Below are 15353 nucleotides of genomic sequence, written 5' to 3' on the forward strand. Positions count from 1 at the left end.
CCCTTGAAAAAATGTTCATTTTTTCATTGCAGAACATTGAAACTGCTGGCCAACGTCTGCTAAACAAGTCTTTTTTAAGTTATTGTGTGTAAATGCACTGCGTTGGATCCAAACATGATTTAAAACTTCAGACTCACACCAGATATGAGCTAACTGACCAATCCCAAGAATCTTCACTGATTTACATCCCGAAATATGTGAACAATGAGATCATGGTTAACTATGTAGCACGCCACTCTCATGTATTTCCTCAGGGGCATTTGATCTGTTATTTAGCAGCTTGCTACTTCACCTCTGACCCTGAACACTAATAGAAAAGCTCACTGCAGTTATTGTGTAGCGCTCATTGTGCTGTTACCGGCCTTTTTCTTTGGGATGGTCCAAGACAAACTGTGCTCTGTTGTTTTAAAGTGCAGACGGAGGAGGATACTCATCAAATTAACTTTGTATTTCCAGAGAGGTCAGTGTATTGAGTTGTCACCACAATAAGGAGCGGAGGCTTGGCCGGAGCCGGCGTCCTGGCAGAGCTCCGTAGCTTGGCAGCGGGAACCATCGAGCGGCTGCTGTCGTGTTTGCAGGTTTTGGCAGGCTCGGGCAGGAACAGAGAGCTGAGTGTTTATGACTGGTGTACCGGGGCGTACGATTCTGCTGAGGCAAGATCTGCTCACACAATGTCACCCACTTCCCCCTACTGTACACATGGCCGTGCCGTCACTGCCGCTGACATCAGCGTGACGAGTCGACAGTGTTCCACCGCTTAGCTGAGGGAAGGGTGCACTGTCAGAGGAGGAAGGACAGTTGTTAAAGGTCTGAGGGGCAGTGATTTGATGAAACCTGCACTAACAAAGCTGAAGTTAGAGCTGTCCAACTTTAGTGCATCATAGCTCATGAAAAATACTATTTTCAAACCACTCAAAAGTTGATGTCAGCAACTCAGGGAAATTATATTTGATTCCTTTTCTTTCTTGCGGTTCTCTTATCTCTAAAACTTGATAAATGTATCTTTAATTTAACCAAATCCTCCTTCTTTTTCCTCCCTCTCTTTCCTCCAGGAAGTATAATATCCGTGTGGAGGACATTATGGTCCGGGATGTGAGGTACATCACATTAAACTGCTGCTACAGAGACCTGCACAACGTCCTGCTGACGGGTCACCTCAAGACCCTGGCTCTGGTGGAATCAGCTGGTGAGAGAGAAGAACACACGAACACAATAAAACTTTATAATTTTAACAACTTTTATATATAAAATGTCATAACACACTTTCTCTCTTCATCCTACATGAGAATTATGCGCAATCTACTCATGTCCATCATCAATCATTGCGATGCTCTCTCATCCCTGCACTCACCTTCCTGTTCACATCAGCATATTGATCCGTTTATGCAGCTGTGCATAATCATAAATAACTGCTGACCACTGTTTGCTGCATCTAACATCAAACGCAGGGTTGTCATACAGACACAGCAGCATATGCATGCAGATACAAAAACAAGATAAAAACAAAGATGTGCACTTTTATTTTTTTCATTTGTTTATTTTTTTAAGATGGCTTTTAGGGATTTTCTTTAATGCTAAAATAAATTATAATAATAATAATAATAAGAAGAATAGGAAAATAAATAAATATCTTATATCAATAATGATAATGTAACAGAATAATGAATACAAAAATAAATAGATAAATAAAATAGATAAATAAGTAGATAATATATATAAACGTGTATAGAAATGAATAAATAAACAAAAAGTGTGTCTTGTGTGGGTTAATGTTTGTGTGGGAAGGCTGAGTGTATGAAGGTTAGTGAATATCTTCAGATATATTCCAAATATGAGAAGTGGAAAGCGGAAATATTGAAAAAATTATAAGGAGTAAAGAATTATTTTTTATTACTTATTTGTTTTTTTTTTCTATTTATTGGTGCTAAACATAAACTTATTGCTATTGGTATCAGAAGCTTGATAGAGAGGGGGAGAGAGGGGGAGAAGACAGGAAACTGACAAAAAAAGAAGAAAAAAGGTAAACTTATTATTTAATTAAAAAAGGAGAAAAAAAAGGGATTTAGGAGTTTTTCTCTTTTTACTGAGAGGACAGAGCTGCAGATCGAGTTGGAGACAGAGTAGAGACAGCAGGGGATGACATGTGGCAAAGGGCTGAAGGCGGGAGCTGAAATCAGTTCTGACTCCAAAGAATAAAAACACAAAACAAACAGGAAGATTTTAATGAGCTAACAAGTTTAGGGTAAAGTTTTTCAGATATTGAGAGGATTTATTTAATGAAAACTTTAACAACAAGACTTTCGTTGTACTTGTTAAATCAGGAAGAAGTAAACAATGGTGCCTAACAAGACAACATCAGTGTAGTACAGTCGTGTGTGTGTTGTGCTGATCACTGAGTCTGATGTTATATTGATGTCTGTGTTCGATGTCGCTGAAGCGTCCCCTCTCGTCTGTACTCAAAACAAATCGCAGCGACCTTGGTGACACGCTCATTAAGGTGATTGATTGATTGACAAACTTGTCAGAGCACAGCTTGCAGACGGCTCGTCGCTTGCCACCTCACTGAAGTGCAAATTTGGTATTCCATCGACGTCTCAATTATGCAATCGTGCGGGAACAATTAGCTGCGGCATTTAACCAAATACATAATCAGCACGTACTGTCACAAAGGCAATTACTTAAAGCAAGCAAGCTGCCCCCCCCCCCCCCCCCACACACACACACACACACACACACACACACACACACATTTACTGCATTCTGGGCTCTTGTTATGTAACTCAGCTGAGCTCTCTGCAGTGCTGCAACATGTGTTAGGAGTCTCCTGCAGGCTGCTTACTCTCCTCCTGACCCAAGTTTCACGTTCCCTTCATATCCTCTGTCTTTTTTCTTTCTCTTTTTTTACTTCAAAGTACATCCCTCTTCCACAAAACCCAGCTACTCTCCTTCCATTGTCTTTAACTTTCCTTCCCCTTTTTTCTCCTCCTCACCTCCCGTCTCTCTCTCTCTCTCTCTCTCTCTCTCTCTCTCTCTCTCTCTCTCTCTCTCTCTCTCTCTCTCTCTCTCTCTCTCTCTCTCTCAGAGTCCATGATCCTGTTGGGATCCATCGAGCGTGCCCAGCTCCAGTCTCTGCTCTCCCAGCAGCTGGGTCGCCCTCGGCGGCTGGAGTACATCAGGGAGCGGTCCATGGCTGAGAAGAAGCGCATGTCGGTGGTGTCAGACCCGGGGAGCGAGGACGGCAGCCATCGGGCCAGTCAGGAGGTTCGCTTCCAGGTACATCAACATTACATTTTACTCACACCGCTAATTAAAAACTATCTCTGCTAGTGACAAGGAAACTACACTTGACAGTCAAGCAGCTTGTTAGCAGTAAAAGTCCGACACCAGCAATTAAATATGATTCCAAACTTCCACAGCTCTCTCTTCCAGACAAAAGTTTATCTGCAAACGAAGAGAACATTTATTGATTTATACTTTTGTTTGGAAAGGCAAAAAGAAGCCCAGCAGCTGAGTCTGTCCGTGCAACAACATCATGATGACACAAAATAAGAGCATCATCTCAGGGGTCAAACAATTATTGGCCTGGGCTTTTCAGGGCTTTGGCATTTGGCCATGATCTGTATCAGCATTATTTTTAAAGATCACTGATAGAATTAATTGATTACATGTTGTTGTTACTTTGCTTCAGCTGCTGGTGTATCAATCCCTCTGGGTCCTTTTCCTCTTTTTAAGATGCTGACAGTTTCCATTCGGATCAAACATTTGCTAAAGGCATTTCAACAAAGTCTGGTGTTGGAGTGTAATATTCCAAACTGTAAATTTGGACAGAAAGGTTTTCATTTTGGCTCTAATGTAAATCAATTTCCAATATCAGTTACTGGTGTCTATCCATCCATTATCTTGACCACTTATCCCGTTCAGGGTCACAGGGGGCTGGAGACTATCCCAGCTGACTTCAGGCAGGGTACACCCTGGACAGGTCGCCAAACTATCACAGGATAAACACTGAAAGACAGACAACCATTCACTCACACACTCACACCTTCGGGCAATTTAGAGTGACCAATTAACCTGGAGAGCATGTTTTTGGACTGTTGGAGGAAGACGGAGTACCCGGAGAAAACTCACGCATGCACGGGGAGAACATGTAAACTCCACACAGAAGGGTACCTGCCCGACCGGGGACTCAAACTAGTAACCTTCTTGCTGTGAGGCAACACGGCTACCCACTCTTCACTGGTGTCATGAACTACTAATACTTGTTATCAGAATCCGCCCTGAAAATTCAATATTGGTCGCCTTCTTCATCATTTGGAAAACTTCAAAGTTAAACTTCAGCTCTGATTTGCAAGTGAGACGATGAAAGCGTAGCTCAATGATCTTTCAATCGCTCTAAAGTTAATGTGGAGGACTGACAAAAGATCAATGGTCCCTGTTAGTGCTTAACCCTCTTTGAGCTGAACTCTGTTTGAGCTTCCTCTTCAACATCCTCAGCAGGAATGAATCCATTATCAGTTTACCTGAACTTTTGTCAGAGTTTTGACGGTTGAAATTGAGAGAGATGTTTTATAAAAGTCGGAAGAGAAGAATGAGTCTGGTATGACGGATATTACATAATTGATCTGCTGCTTTTCAAGAAGTTTGAAAGAAGAAGGATGGTGTTTGTGTTTGAGTGTTTGAGTGACAGATGGAGAGCTTAGAGCTTTATTCACATGTGTTAGGAAGCCATCAATAACAGTGTTAAGGAGATTATGTGAGTGTTGTGTGTGTGTAAGTGTGTGATTGTGTGTGTGTGTGTCAGGCTGAGAAGGCACACACAGATGTGGTTTAAGGCAGATGTCCACGCTGGTCTCCAGTCTGGCCCTGTCAAGCTCAAACTGTCGAGTTATCTCTTCTCTCCTCTTTCATCAGTCTGCAGTGAGTGGCTGAGTAGGAGGCCCTCAGGCGTGGATGTGTGGGTGGTAGAAAGGTGTGTGTGTGTGTGAGTGTTTGTGTGTTTGCCTAACCTTGCTTTATTATTTCTTCATGTCTCTGACTTCTTACCGTCCTTTTCACACAGTTTTCATTTCTTTCTGTGCCTCTTTCATCCCAGTTTTGAAACGCTTTCCTGTGGTTACAAACACTGACAACATTCTGTGACAAATCCACGTAGTCTGATGTTTTCTTTAAGTAGGGGAAAATGTATAGTGAGCAGGAACAGAATCTCGACAGGGTGCTACCAACTAAAGATACAAGAGAGTCAGTTTTTATCTGTAGTTTGAGTAGTTAGCTGCAAAAAATGCTGCAGAAAGGTTTTTAACTCCTTGATAGACAGTTCCAAATCACCTCCAGCTTTCGTCGTGTAACAACTTTAAAGCTCCTGCAAGGGTTTTTAAACGGTTATAGAACAGACTGAAATTAACATTGAGGCTTCAACATGATTTACAAAAGTAAACAGACCTCTAGCGTGAAGACTGATTACTTCTAAATAGCTCTATTTAATGCCTGTTAATGCTGCAGGAGGTTAGACAAAGCTAACAGCACCATGCAAAAACAGCTTTTTATTACATTTTCTTTGTTAAAGATTTAACAGGGTTCCCACACATCCTGGAAAACCTGGAAAACCTGGAAAACAGTTGACCAGTTTTCCAGTATTGGAAAACACCTGGAAAATAGTAGAAAAAGTAAAATGTCCTGGAAAATCACATAAATTGTCCTGGAAAATTATTCCAACATGACTGCATGTGACCTGACATGATTAAGAAAACACATCTCCATTCATTGAAAGCTGAGTGCACGCTGTGCTGGAAAAGACAGTGACACAGACCGGTCCGGCTTTTCTCCCTCACTTGGTCATAATCATGCATTCACAGAAAACGGGGGTATATTGTTTATGTTTTATGGTTAATTAACCTTTTGGAGTGCTCCTTTGATTCAAAGAGTCTTATATTGAAGTTAAAGAGTGACCAGCGGAGTCGGGCAGAGAGCTCGGGGGTCTGTGCCTCACAACTTTCCCTGCAGGCTGAGAGCTCAATTACCATACTGTAGCTAGTAAGAGTGCAAACTCCTCATAGTGAAAACAAACAGAACAAAAAGAGCGACACAGCTGCACAGAAACTGCACGTTGTTGACGCCAGGCAGGAAGACAGTTTAAACTTTTTTAAATCTCTGAGAGATCTTCAATACAGAGTGTGTCTTGTATACTGGTGCGATTTCTCTGGAGTTTACTTTAACTCAAATAAACATTTTTATTTGAATGTGACATTTACTTTGAAATGTCCTGGAAAATAACCTCAGGAAAAGAGTGGGAACCCTGATTTAAAGGTGACATATCATGCAAAATGGACTTTTTAATGGTTCTCTACCTGAAATATGTTTCCCTGGCATGTCTACAAACCCCCCGAGAATGAAAAAAATCCATTCTGCCCCTGTTCTGATTTCTCCATCTTTTTGTAAATGTGTGTGAAACAAGCCGTTTCAGACTTCCGTGTTTTTGTTACGTCACAACAATATCCGGTCTGTCACGGAGTCAGAGCTCGGAGCTTGTTCAGCCCATAGACTGTATAAAATACAACTCAACTCTTCCTCCGTTTTTCATTACCTGCACACATGTGTGCTAACAAGGAGCTTAGGAGGGAGGCATGCTAGTTGTAGGCTGTCTTAATAAACACAAAGGTCGGTTTAACTCCCCACGTCTGCAGATTTGAAGATCTAGTGGATGATTTTTATTTGTCATGGGAAAGTGCTAGCGCTAGTTAGCATAGCCACATAGCTAAATGTCGTAGCTGTAGCTGTGTACCAAGACACACGTCTACATACTGACAAATAAAACAACAAGAAATACAAAATCTGGTACCAATCATTCAGAAAGGTCCCGCTGCCTTTCTGGCAAAGGTCAGTTTTACTCCCCACGTCTGCAGATTTGAAGATCTAGTGGATGATTTTTATTTATCATGGATAAGTGCTAGCGCTAGTTAGCATAGCCACATAGCTACATGTTTGTAGCTGTGTACCAAGACACACGTCTACATACTGATAAATAAAACAACAAGAAACACTAAATCTGTGACCAATCGTTCAGAAAGGTCCTGCTACAGGCGCCTCTCCGTCAGGATCAGATTCTGGATCAGATTCAGAGGGTTGAAGTAACGCAGGTCTGTGAGCAGCCGTGTATATTCAGCCAACATGTAAACATTAGATCAACGTGCCGGAGAGCCGAGGCCACATCCACTTCCTGAGGGGGCGTGGTCAGAGAGAAAACAGACTGTTCTGAGGAGGGCTGAAGAAGAGTGTTTTTCAGGCATGCCAAAATCTGATTTCAAAGTGTTTTTTTGAACATAAACTTTAAAGACATGTTTTGGGGACCTCTTAGACCAATATATATTGATGAAAAAAGCGTAATATGTCACCTTTAAGGGGATAGATGTGTTTGAAACATCTCTTACAAACCCCAGTGATGTGCTTGCTCTCGCTGCCTGTCTGATTCACCTATCTCAGACTGTGGGGGACAGAGTAGCGATGTAGTGGGTTGCTACCAAGCGGCAACCTCTGGCCGCAATATTGAAGCCAATGTGGAAGTGTTAAAAACTGCAATTCATCGAGGATCCGCTTGAGGCTGGCTCTGGAAGTACCGGAAACCACATACATACAAATTCCAAAAAGTCGATCTGTACAGCAGAAATAAACATGTTGACAGCCTGGTCCAAAAAAAACGAGAAACGCAATTTCGAAGATTTTACGATAACGAGTGTTCCAGTAAGAGAGGCACAGCAGACTTGATTGACAGGCGGGGACACTGTAGCTGTTGGCTAGGAGGCTCAAACCCTGCTTCTTTACCTCACACTATGCCTGGTTGAGTTCATCATTTCCAATATGGCTGCCGCCGGCAATTAGCCTCAAAACATTGTTCAGAAACAGATGGGTGACATCACGGATACTACGTCCATTATTTATACAGTCTATGGTTGCTACACGTATCAATAGAGGGTGTAGTGGGAGGGGTTTCTTCACTGAGCACAACAAAGCACAAGCCTCTTGTGTTTGACTCAAATTCAAATATTCAGGACAAAAACAGAAAAGGGGTGAAGGTGTTGCTTTGTCCACAGGCGGCGCCAGAAACCAGAGGTTCCTCACAGGAGCTTCAATAACATGAAAAGTTCTTTAAGGCTTTTGTTTGATGTTTCTGAATGAAGATGGTCGACCCTCTCTTAAAGCAAATGTTCAGATAATTTCAGACTAAAAGGATTTTTTAAATTCTCTTTAAAAACAAAACTGATAAGCTTTGCAGAAACTGCGGCTTGCCAATGTCTTATATTAAACAAGGAGACAATATCGCTCCAGTGTATCAGGGACATTAATTAATTCTCAAATTGGAAACTTCACGGATTTACATTATTCCTAACTAGTTCAACATGAGCATTTGATGCCGGAATCTTCCCTAAGTTCAGAAAGACATTAACATAACTTCAGCAGAAATACTTTTTAGGTCATGGAAATGATAGCATGGAGAGTCATTGAAGTCATGAAATTTAACATCAAGGCCAACATGAGCGCCCATCTCAGCTCTCATCTCCTGCTGATTACTTTTCCTTTGGGAGTTTTTTCTTCCTCACTGTTCCCCCTTTTGATTTCCCCCCCATCTCATCACCCCGAAGAAGAGCATCCACTCGTCTAATGAGTCCATGGACCGGGAAGGAGGGGTTGATCTCTTAAGCAGGATCTGGGTTTATGGGTTTTTAAAGCTGTTTCTTATCGAACCATATGTGTGTGTTTGTGTGTGTGTGTGTGTGTACAGATCTCGACTGAGGAGTCCACCTTCAGCCCTGTTCGTCCAGTTCCTCAGAAGCCGCTCAAACCTGCACTGAAGAGACCGTCTGTGGTGGAGAGACCCACCGAGATACCCACCAGTAAGAAGCACACACACACACACACACACACACACACACACAAATGAGAGTTTCCAAACACCAGACAAATGAAGCAATCAAAGGAAAAGAAAAGCAGATTTAATAGATTCAGATGGAGAGCGGGTAATGGCTTCTCTGTTTCTGATCTCACTCTCACAAAACACTAATAGCATCTTTATCTCTCTCTCTCTCTCTCTCTCTCTCTCTCTCTCTCTCTCTCTCTCTCTCTCTCTCTCTCTCTCCCATTTCAGTGCTCACTCCTTCCTACAACTTAAAAAGAGACAAAACAAACATTGTGGTTAGTTCTTTGTGTACTGCATCTCCTCATCTCAACATTTTGAGTAGATAATTGAGCTATAATTCAAACCTTTACGATAATAACAACAAATCTGAGTAATTTTGCAGATATGTTTTCATAAACTGAAGAATTAAAGGACTATTTCTTAGTTTTCTTTAGTAAAATAATGTGTTTTGGTTCTATAATTTGATCCATGTCCGGTCTGCTAACACTGTCCAGTCCACCTTTATTAAACATGCTGTAAAATTCAGAAGAGTAAGCTGACAGTGCAGACGCTCAGTACAGTTTCATGTGCTGTTGTCCTGTTCCCATCCTGACAGGTTTTTGTTGTGTGGCAATGTCAGCTTTGATTTCGAGGTAAATATTGGATTTTGTTTTGGTCCGAGAGCGTTCCGGACTCTTGATCTGTGAGTTCTCTCTTGGTGTCTTCAGGTTGTAGTGTACCAGGAAGTGTTGGCCTGTCTACTGCTGTTTGTTAGCAGAACAGAAAGTCGGCTTTCTTTGCTTTTTTGTTTTGTTTGTCTGTGTATGCTGGTCTCAGAGGCCGGGTTGCTCAGTCTGTCCGCGGTCTCTCACAGTGTCCAGGTTATCTGTCTGTCATCAAAGTTTATCACCGTGCAGTGGTTGATTTTTGATTCGTGTCTCTCTTGTCGTCAGTCCTTTTTGTGTGCTGATGTCACAATTTTGTCAACTCATTATGAAGACAATCTTTTTGCGGCTTTGTTTTAATGTTCAGTCATCATTCAGGCTCCTTCCCTGTGTCTACAAATGGAGCAAAACCAATTGCAGTGAGAAATATACTGATTTAGATAAATATATAAGTCAAGAATTATGACACAAGGTCATTTTCTTGTGCGCACAACATCATTATGTTGCTAGCAAAATCTCATACACACAAAGGGCTTATATTTTCTGTGCAAGAATATCCTTGTGAACACACAAACCAAGTATCTTATGTGCACAAAATCATAACTTGAAATGAACTTACTCAGCAACAAGACTGATTCTCTCTATATGGTCATTTACAGGCATTAGACAAAGTAAGTTGCAAAGCGTCACTACAGCAGCCTTTGTTGGATTCACAAAGCAAAGATTTATAGTCATTGATACATTTCTGATTGTTGGAGATGTTTCATATGAAAACACAACTTTTACATGTCCTTGAATGGATCAGCATAAGACTAAAGGAAGCTACAGTGTTGTCCACAGGGGGTGCCAAATCAATGCAAATGTAATGCTCCCTACAGGAGCTTTAAATGTCCTGATCAGGGTGCTATTTGTGAAAAAAACAGAGGGGGGGATATCTCCAAAAAAATGTCACGAATTTTGGTAAGCTCGCAAACAAAATAACGAATATTCTTTTTTCTGAAACAACCTCTCTCCAACATATTAAAATGTAGCCATAATGTATTTGGATTAGTTAATGTATTCACATAAGTAATCAGTTATCATAAAATTACAATAGATGTCAAAAAACAAGGCTAATAAATCAAAATAAGTAAATGAGTGTTACTGTATCAGTGAAATATCAAGATGAATGGAACACACGCATCAACACATTATATAAGAAGGTTCAAGGTTCAAGGTTCAGGGGCCTGAATTCAAACCCTGAGATTTCCACTGTCACAAATATGAGCAGTTTAGTGTCCTGAGGAAGAAGCAGGATCGCTTTAAGAAAACTGCTGTGAAATCAAGCAACGCTGTCTGCTGTTTGACCTCTGGAGCCAGATTTAGTTTTTGACCATTTGATTTTTGCATTTAGTCAGCAAGGACTTGTTGATAAACAGGAACCACTCTATAAGTGAGTTTTAAATGTAGGCCTAATTATTTTATTTTTGAAACACAGAGTTGACTTGTATTGGGTGTAAAGAGTTACTAGCCCTTGGAGAAAAACACAGACCCATAAGCTGATGTGAGTTGGAGCTTGACATTTATATTCAACGATGCATTTAAACACATTTCATTGCAACACATTCACAACAACTACAACAACTTAATGCTGGCAAAAGCCAAATTTTATTTTGCGGTGAGCCACAGCTGTTGGTGCTTCGGCTTATTGTCTTTGTTTTTTGTTCTATTTATTTTTCTTGAAAGGTTTACAGAACCAAGAGATGATTCTGTTCATCTTGGTTGCCTCTGTATTGACCTTCTCTCTGGCTCCTGCCTGCTGCTCCTGTGCATGCAGCTCCAGCGGGGTCAGCTCTCTGCCTGGTTCTGTCGTTTCCCTCTTGATGGGGATGTTGAGGCTGTATGGGGTCTCGTCTCCTGGCTTTGTGTCAGGCGCAAAACTCACAGATGGCTTGAGATAGTTCATGATCTCTGAAGATATGAGACTGCAGGCTGACAAAGCAGCCTGAGCGTCCTCCATGAGGTCATCTCTCTTCAGGCGGGTGTTCGGCAAAACATCTCTCAGTCTGGCTTTGATTGGCCGATGCAGTTTCCGGCTAATTTTGACCTCTTCTTTCGGGTCTTTGAGGCGGTTGAGGTGTTCAAGAAAGATTCGGTTCTTCCCGTACTTCTTAGCCTCCTTTTGGAGCAACATGTGGATGTGCTCCACCATCTCATCATCAAAGTCCTGGCTCCTCTGGCTCCTCGGTGTGCAGAAGTTTGGGGGTTTAAAGAGCTTCAACAGGACTTGTTTGATAGTGGATTGCTCCACCACAGCTCTGTTAGTCAGATTTTGTTCTGCAGTTTGGTCATCATCAGCCATAAGCTGGTCAACAGGGGAAGTGTTGAAGCTGTCGCCGGTTTGAATCTCTGAATTCTGCATACTGGAGTCCATGATCTCAAGGATCTCCTCGCCACATGTTTTTGGGAACGCTCTCTGGAAGACCTTCATGCGACTTATCCAGGGTCCGTACTGCTCCAACATTTCCTCCTTGATGTTTTCAGGAAGAAACTGGGAGAACAGCAGGCCGTCTTTATCAAAGGGTATCTGTGGGGGAATCCACACATCTTCAGACTGGTCCTTGTAGATCTGAAGGACAGACTCAATGATTTGGTCTGGGATGAAGCTCAGGAGTGCCGGGTCTTTGTTCAGCACTAGCTTCCTTATCCTGTTTGTTGTCCCAAACCTCTCCATGACGCTGCAGACGAGAAGCGCGACAGCTTTCCAAACCTCACAGGAAGGAGGAGGGAGGTCTTCGTCCACAGAGACACCAGGGTCTTTCCTCAGGGTCTCCAGAGTTGTTGCACTAAAGTTGAGACAGAGTGTCAGCAGTTGTTGTTGGTCTAGATGTGAGCTAGTGCAGCTTTCCAGAGGGAACAGCTTCAGTAGCAGCTGGACCAGCAGATCCTCAACCAGGTCCATGCTGACAGTGACCACAGCAGGGACAGAAAGGCTGGAAATGTCTTCCACAGGGGAAGCGTTGAAGCTGTCACCAGTTTGAGCCTCAGCTCTCTGCATATTGGAGTCCATGATCTCAACAAAGTGGATACCAGTGAAAGTTTGCAAGAAGCAAAAGTTAAAACACAATCGAAAACAACGAGCAGACACGATCAAACAGTGACTTGCTTGTAGAGAGGGTTTGTGTGAAATGAGACATTTGAAATTTTCTCCTGAAACAGAATATTTTTTACTGTTACATCATAAAGTTACATTATTATGGAATGTGATGATATCACAGTTGCATTGGATTCAGGCAGCAGCCCTGTCCACTTTGCCTCTGTTTGTCTCCTTTGTGATGAAAACATTATCTGTATACCCCACAATAGGTCTCTGTCCAGGATTTGAACCCTAAACTGTATCACTGAAAGCACGCAGGTCCTGCCACGTCACCACAGGCCTGCCTGGCAGTGCATATCTAACTGAGATTTAGGTGTTTTCATTTAAACATTTTTGAAAGCACATGTTAGACAGTGTGAAAAAAATGTTTCTCACATTAAAAGCCTCGGTCCAGGATGTGAACCATAGACTGTATAAAATATGGACGTAGTATCCATGACGTCACCCATCTGTACCTGAGAGCTGTTTTGAAGCAAATCGATGGCAGCAGCCATATTGGTAATGCGGAACTCAACTAGGCAGAGTGTGACGTAGTGTGAGCCTCTTAGCCAATGGCTGTGTGTTCCCGACCGGGAGTCACGTCAGTCATATCCTTATTTGGGCAAAACTCATAATCTTAATATCTTCTGAACCGTCACGTTAGAAAAAAAATTCACCCCCCGTACAGTGTGTGCCATTAGAGAGATTAGCTTTGTAGGGCCAAGCCGGTTTTTGAACCAGGCTGTAAACATGTTTATTAATGCTAAAAAGATCGTCTTTTTCCAATTCATATCTATGTGGTTTCCGGTGTTTCTGCAGCCAGCCTCAAGCGGATTTTCGATGTATTGCAGTTTATAGCACTTCCGCATTGGCTTCATCGTTTGAGACCAGAGTTTGCCGCTTGATGTGAACCAAGAATTATCTTGTTGAAGATTGTCAGTGCTAACCACCACACAATTGACATGCCTGTAATGATCAGAGTTCTTTGGCCAAACTAATCAGAAAGACTACCATCCTGTAACTGTTCCTAAAGTCATCAGATTACATGTTATCAGAGTACTCCCACAAAAGCATTCAGATTACATCTAATCAGAGTACTTTTCCCATTTTATGATGAAAACTTAAGTAACTTGTAGGAAAGGTGGGGTAGTATCCTCTCTCTACCCTATATAAATATATACTAGGGGTGCAACAATACGTCCTGATTCATTAGCATGTAGTGCAGATTAGAAGCAGAGAAGTCCCTCTTCTCCCTCAGGTAGTGATTCAGGTTTTAGGAGGAATTTCTGTCTCTTCTCATTCTGCACTCTGAGCTGAGAGATCTCTCTGAAGATAATGACTGTTTCCATCCAGTAGTTTTGTGATTTGTGCAGTTTGTGCATGCTCTTATCTGTACCCTGAATTTTAAGATCTGAATTTGTTTAGTTGTTCATGAAATATCAGTGAGAGCCAAAAAAAAAAACCTGTTTAGACTTCCACTGAAAACTCGATCTGCTCCAGCTTCATCCCCGAGGCCAGAGTCTGACTGAGTTTTTACAGATGGTGCAGCAGTTGTAATAATGCTCCCCTAGACTGGATCAGTGGGATGAGTTATCTGCAGCAGAAGGCGCATAATTAGAAATCTAACAGAAAGACATATATCTGATTATTCCTCTGTTTTAAATCTCTCTCTGTTTCTCCTTCAGGTCCTCAAGATAATTCGGGAATTGCTTTAAAGAACCTGTTCTGTGCCAGTCCAGACGCAGAGGGCCTGGAGGTGAGAGAGCTCTGTCCTCGAATACACCCCAAAAAAACAACACCGTTACACACAAACACACACAAACACACACGAACACACACACTCAGCCACTGACATCCTGTCGTTCACACATTCTGTACACCCACACAGTCCTATGCTATCTCTCACATACAGTCCTTCACGCTTGACAGTACAGTACCTCCCACACAAGCAGACAAACGCATATACGGAGCACACACACATGCACAAACACACACATGCACACAAAACTCTGCTTCAATATAAAAGCTTTTTCACTTTGTCTCAGCCTTGCATCCTGCCAGGTTTTAAGGCAGAATCTCTTCGGCCCTGCATCTCTCCACTTATTGTTTGTTCCTTAGAAATATTTCCTCAGCAGTGAAGTCACGCTGCAGTGTGTAGACGTGGTGTTTTATTTGCAAAGTCAAACTGACACCGAGGTTGTTTTTTAACATTGTTTGCTTGTCTCTGGTCGCCCGGAAGAAAAACAACAACGTGGAGAGCCCCACGTCTCCTGAGCACAGGAGACCCTCCAAACGAGTCCGGATATCCGTCGTGGTAAGAGCCACCGATCAGGGCTACCCGAATGCCTGGAATCCGCCCGGCAACAGGTTCATCAGCCAATCAAGCGATTGTCACGCCGTCATTTCATTCCAGGGCTAATCCCAAATGCCGATGGACTGTGATCTGGGCCAGGCTTCGCCGAAACCCGTCTGTGTCATCGTGCCGTAATGTGTTGAACACCCTCCTCCTTGTACAACCTGTAGCCTCACCCACTGACCTGTCACTGCCTCTAGTTGCTTACATGATTGGTCGAGGCTAGGATACATTCAGTCTAACATGTTTTCATTGGTCAGAGGTTACAGAGAACACTTGACGACTAAGATACCACTTCTTCTAATCGGGAAAACCAAGGATGCATCATGTGCT

General features: G+C 42.4%; 1 protein-coding gene across 1 annotated transcript in view; it reads left to right on the top strand.

Moving 5' to 3' along the window:
* Positions 1-15353, top strand: part of clcn2c (chloride channel 2c) — a 205335-nt gene that overhangs the window by 155114 nt on the left and 34868 nt on the right. The window contains exons 16-19 of the mRNA XM_034701145.1: positions 1053-1186; positions 3083-3273; positions 8774-8885; positions 14353-14423. Of these exons, the coding sequence (XP_034557036.1) occupies positions 1053-1186; positions 3083-3273; positions 8774-8885; positions 14353-14423 (508 nt within the window). The remainder of the gene's footprint in view (positions 1-1052; positions 1187-3082; positions 3274-8773; positions 8886-14352; positions 14424-15353) is intronic.

Source organism: Notolabrus celidotus, chromosome 14 (assembly GCF_009762535.1).
Source record: "Notolabrus celidotus isolate fNotCel1 chromosome 14, fNotCel1.pri, whole genome shotgun sequence".
NCBI classification, from domain to species: domain Eukaryota; kingdom Metazoa; phylum Chordata; class Actinopteri; order Labriformes; family Labridae; genus Notolabrus; species Notolabrus celidotus.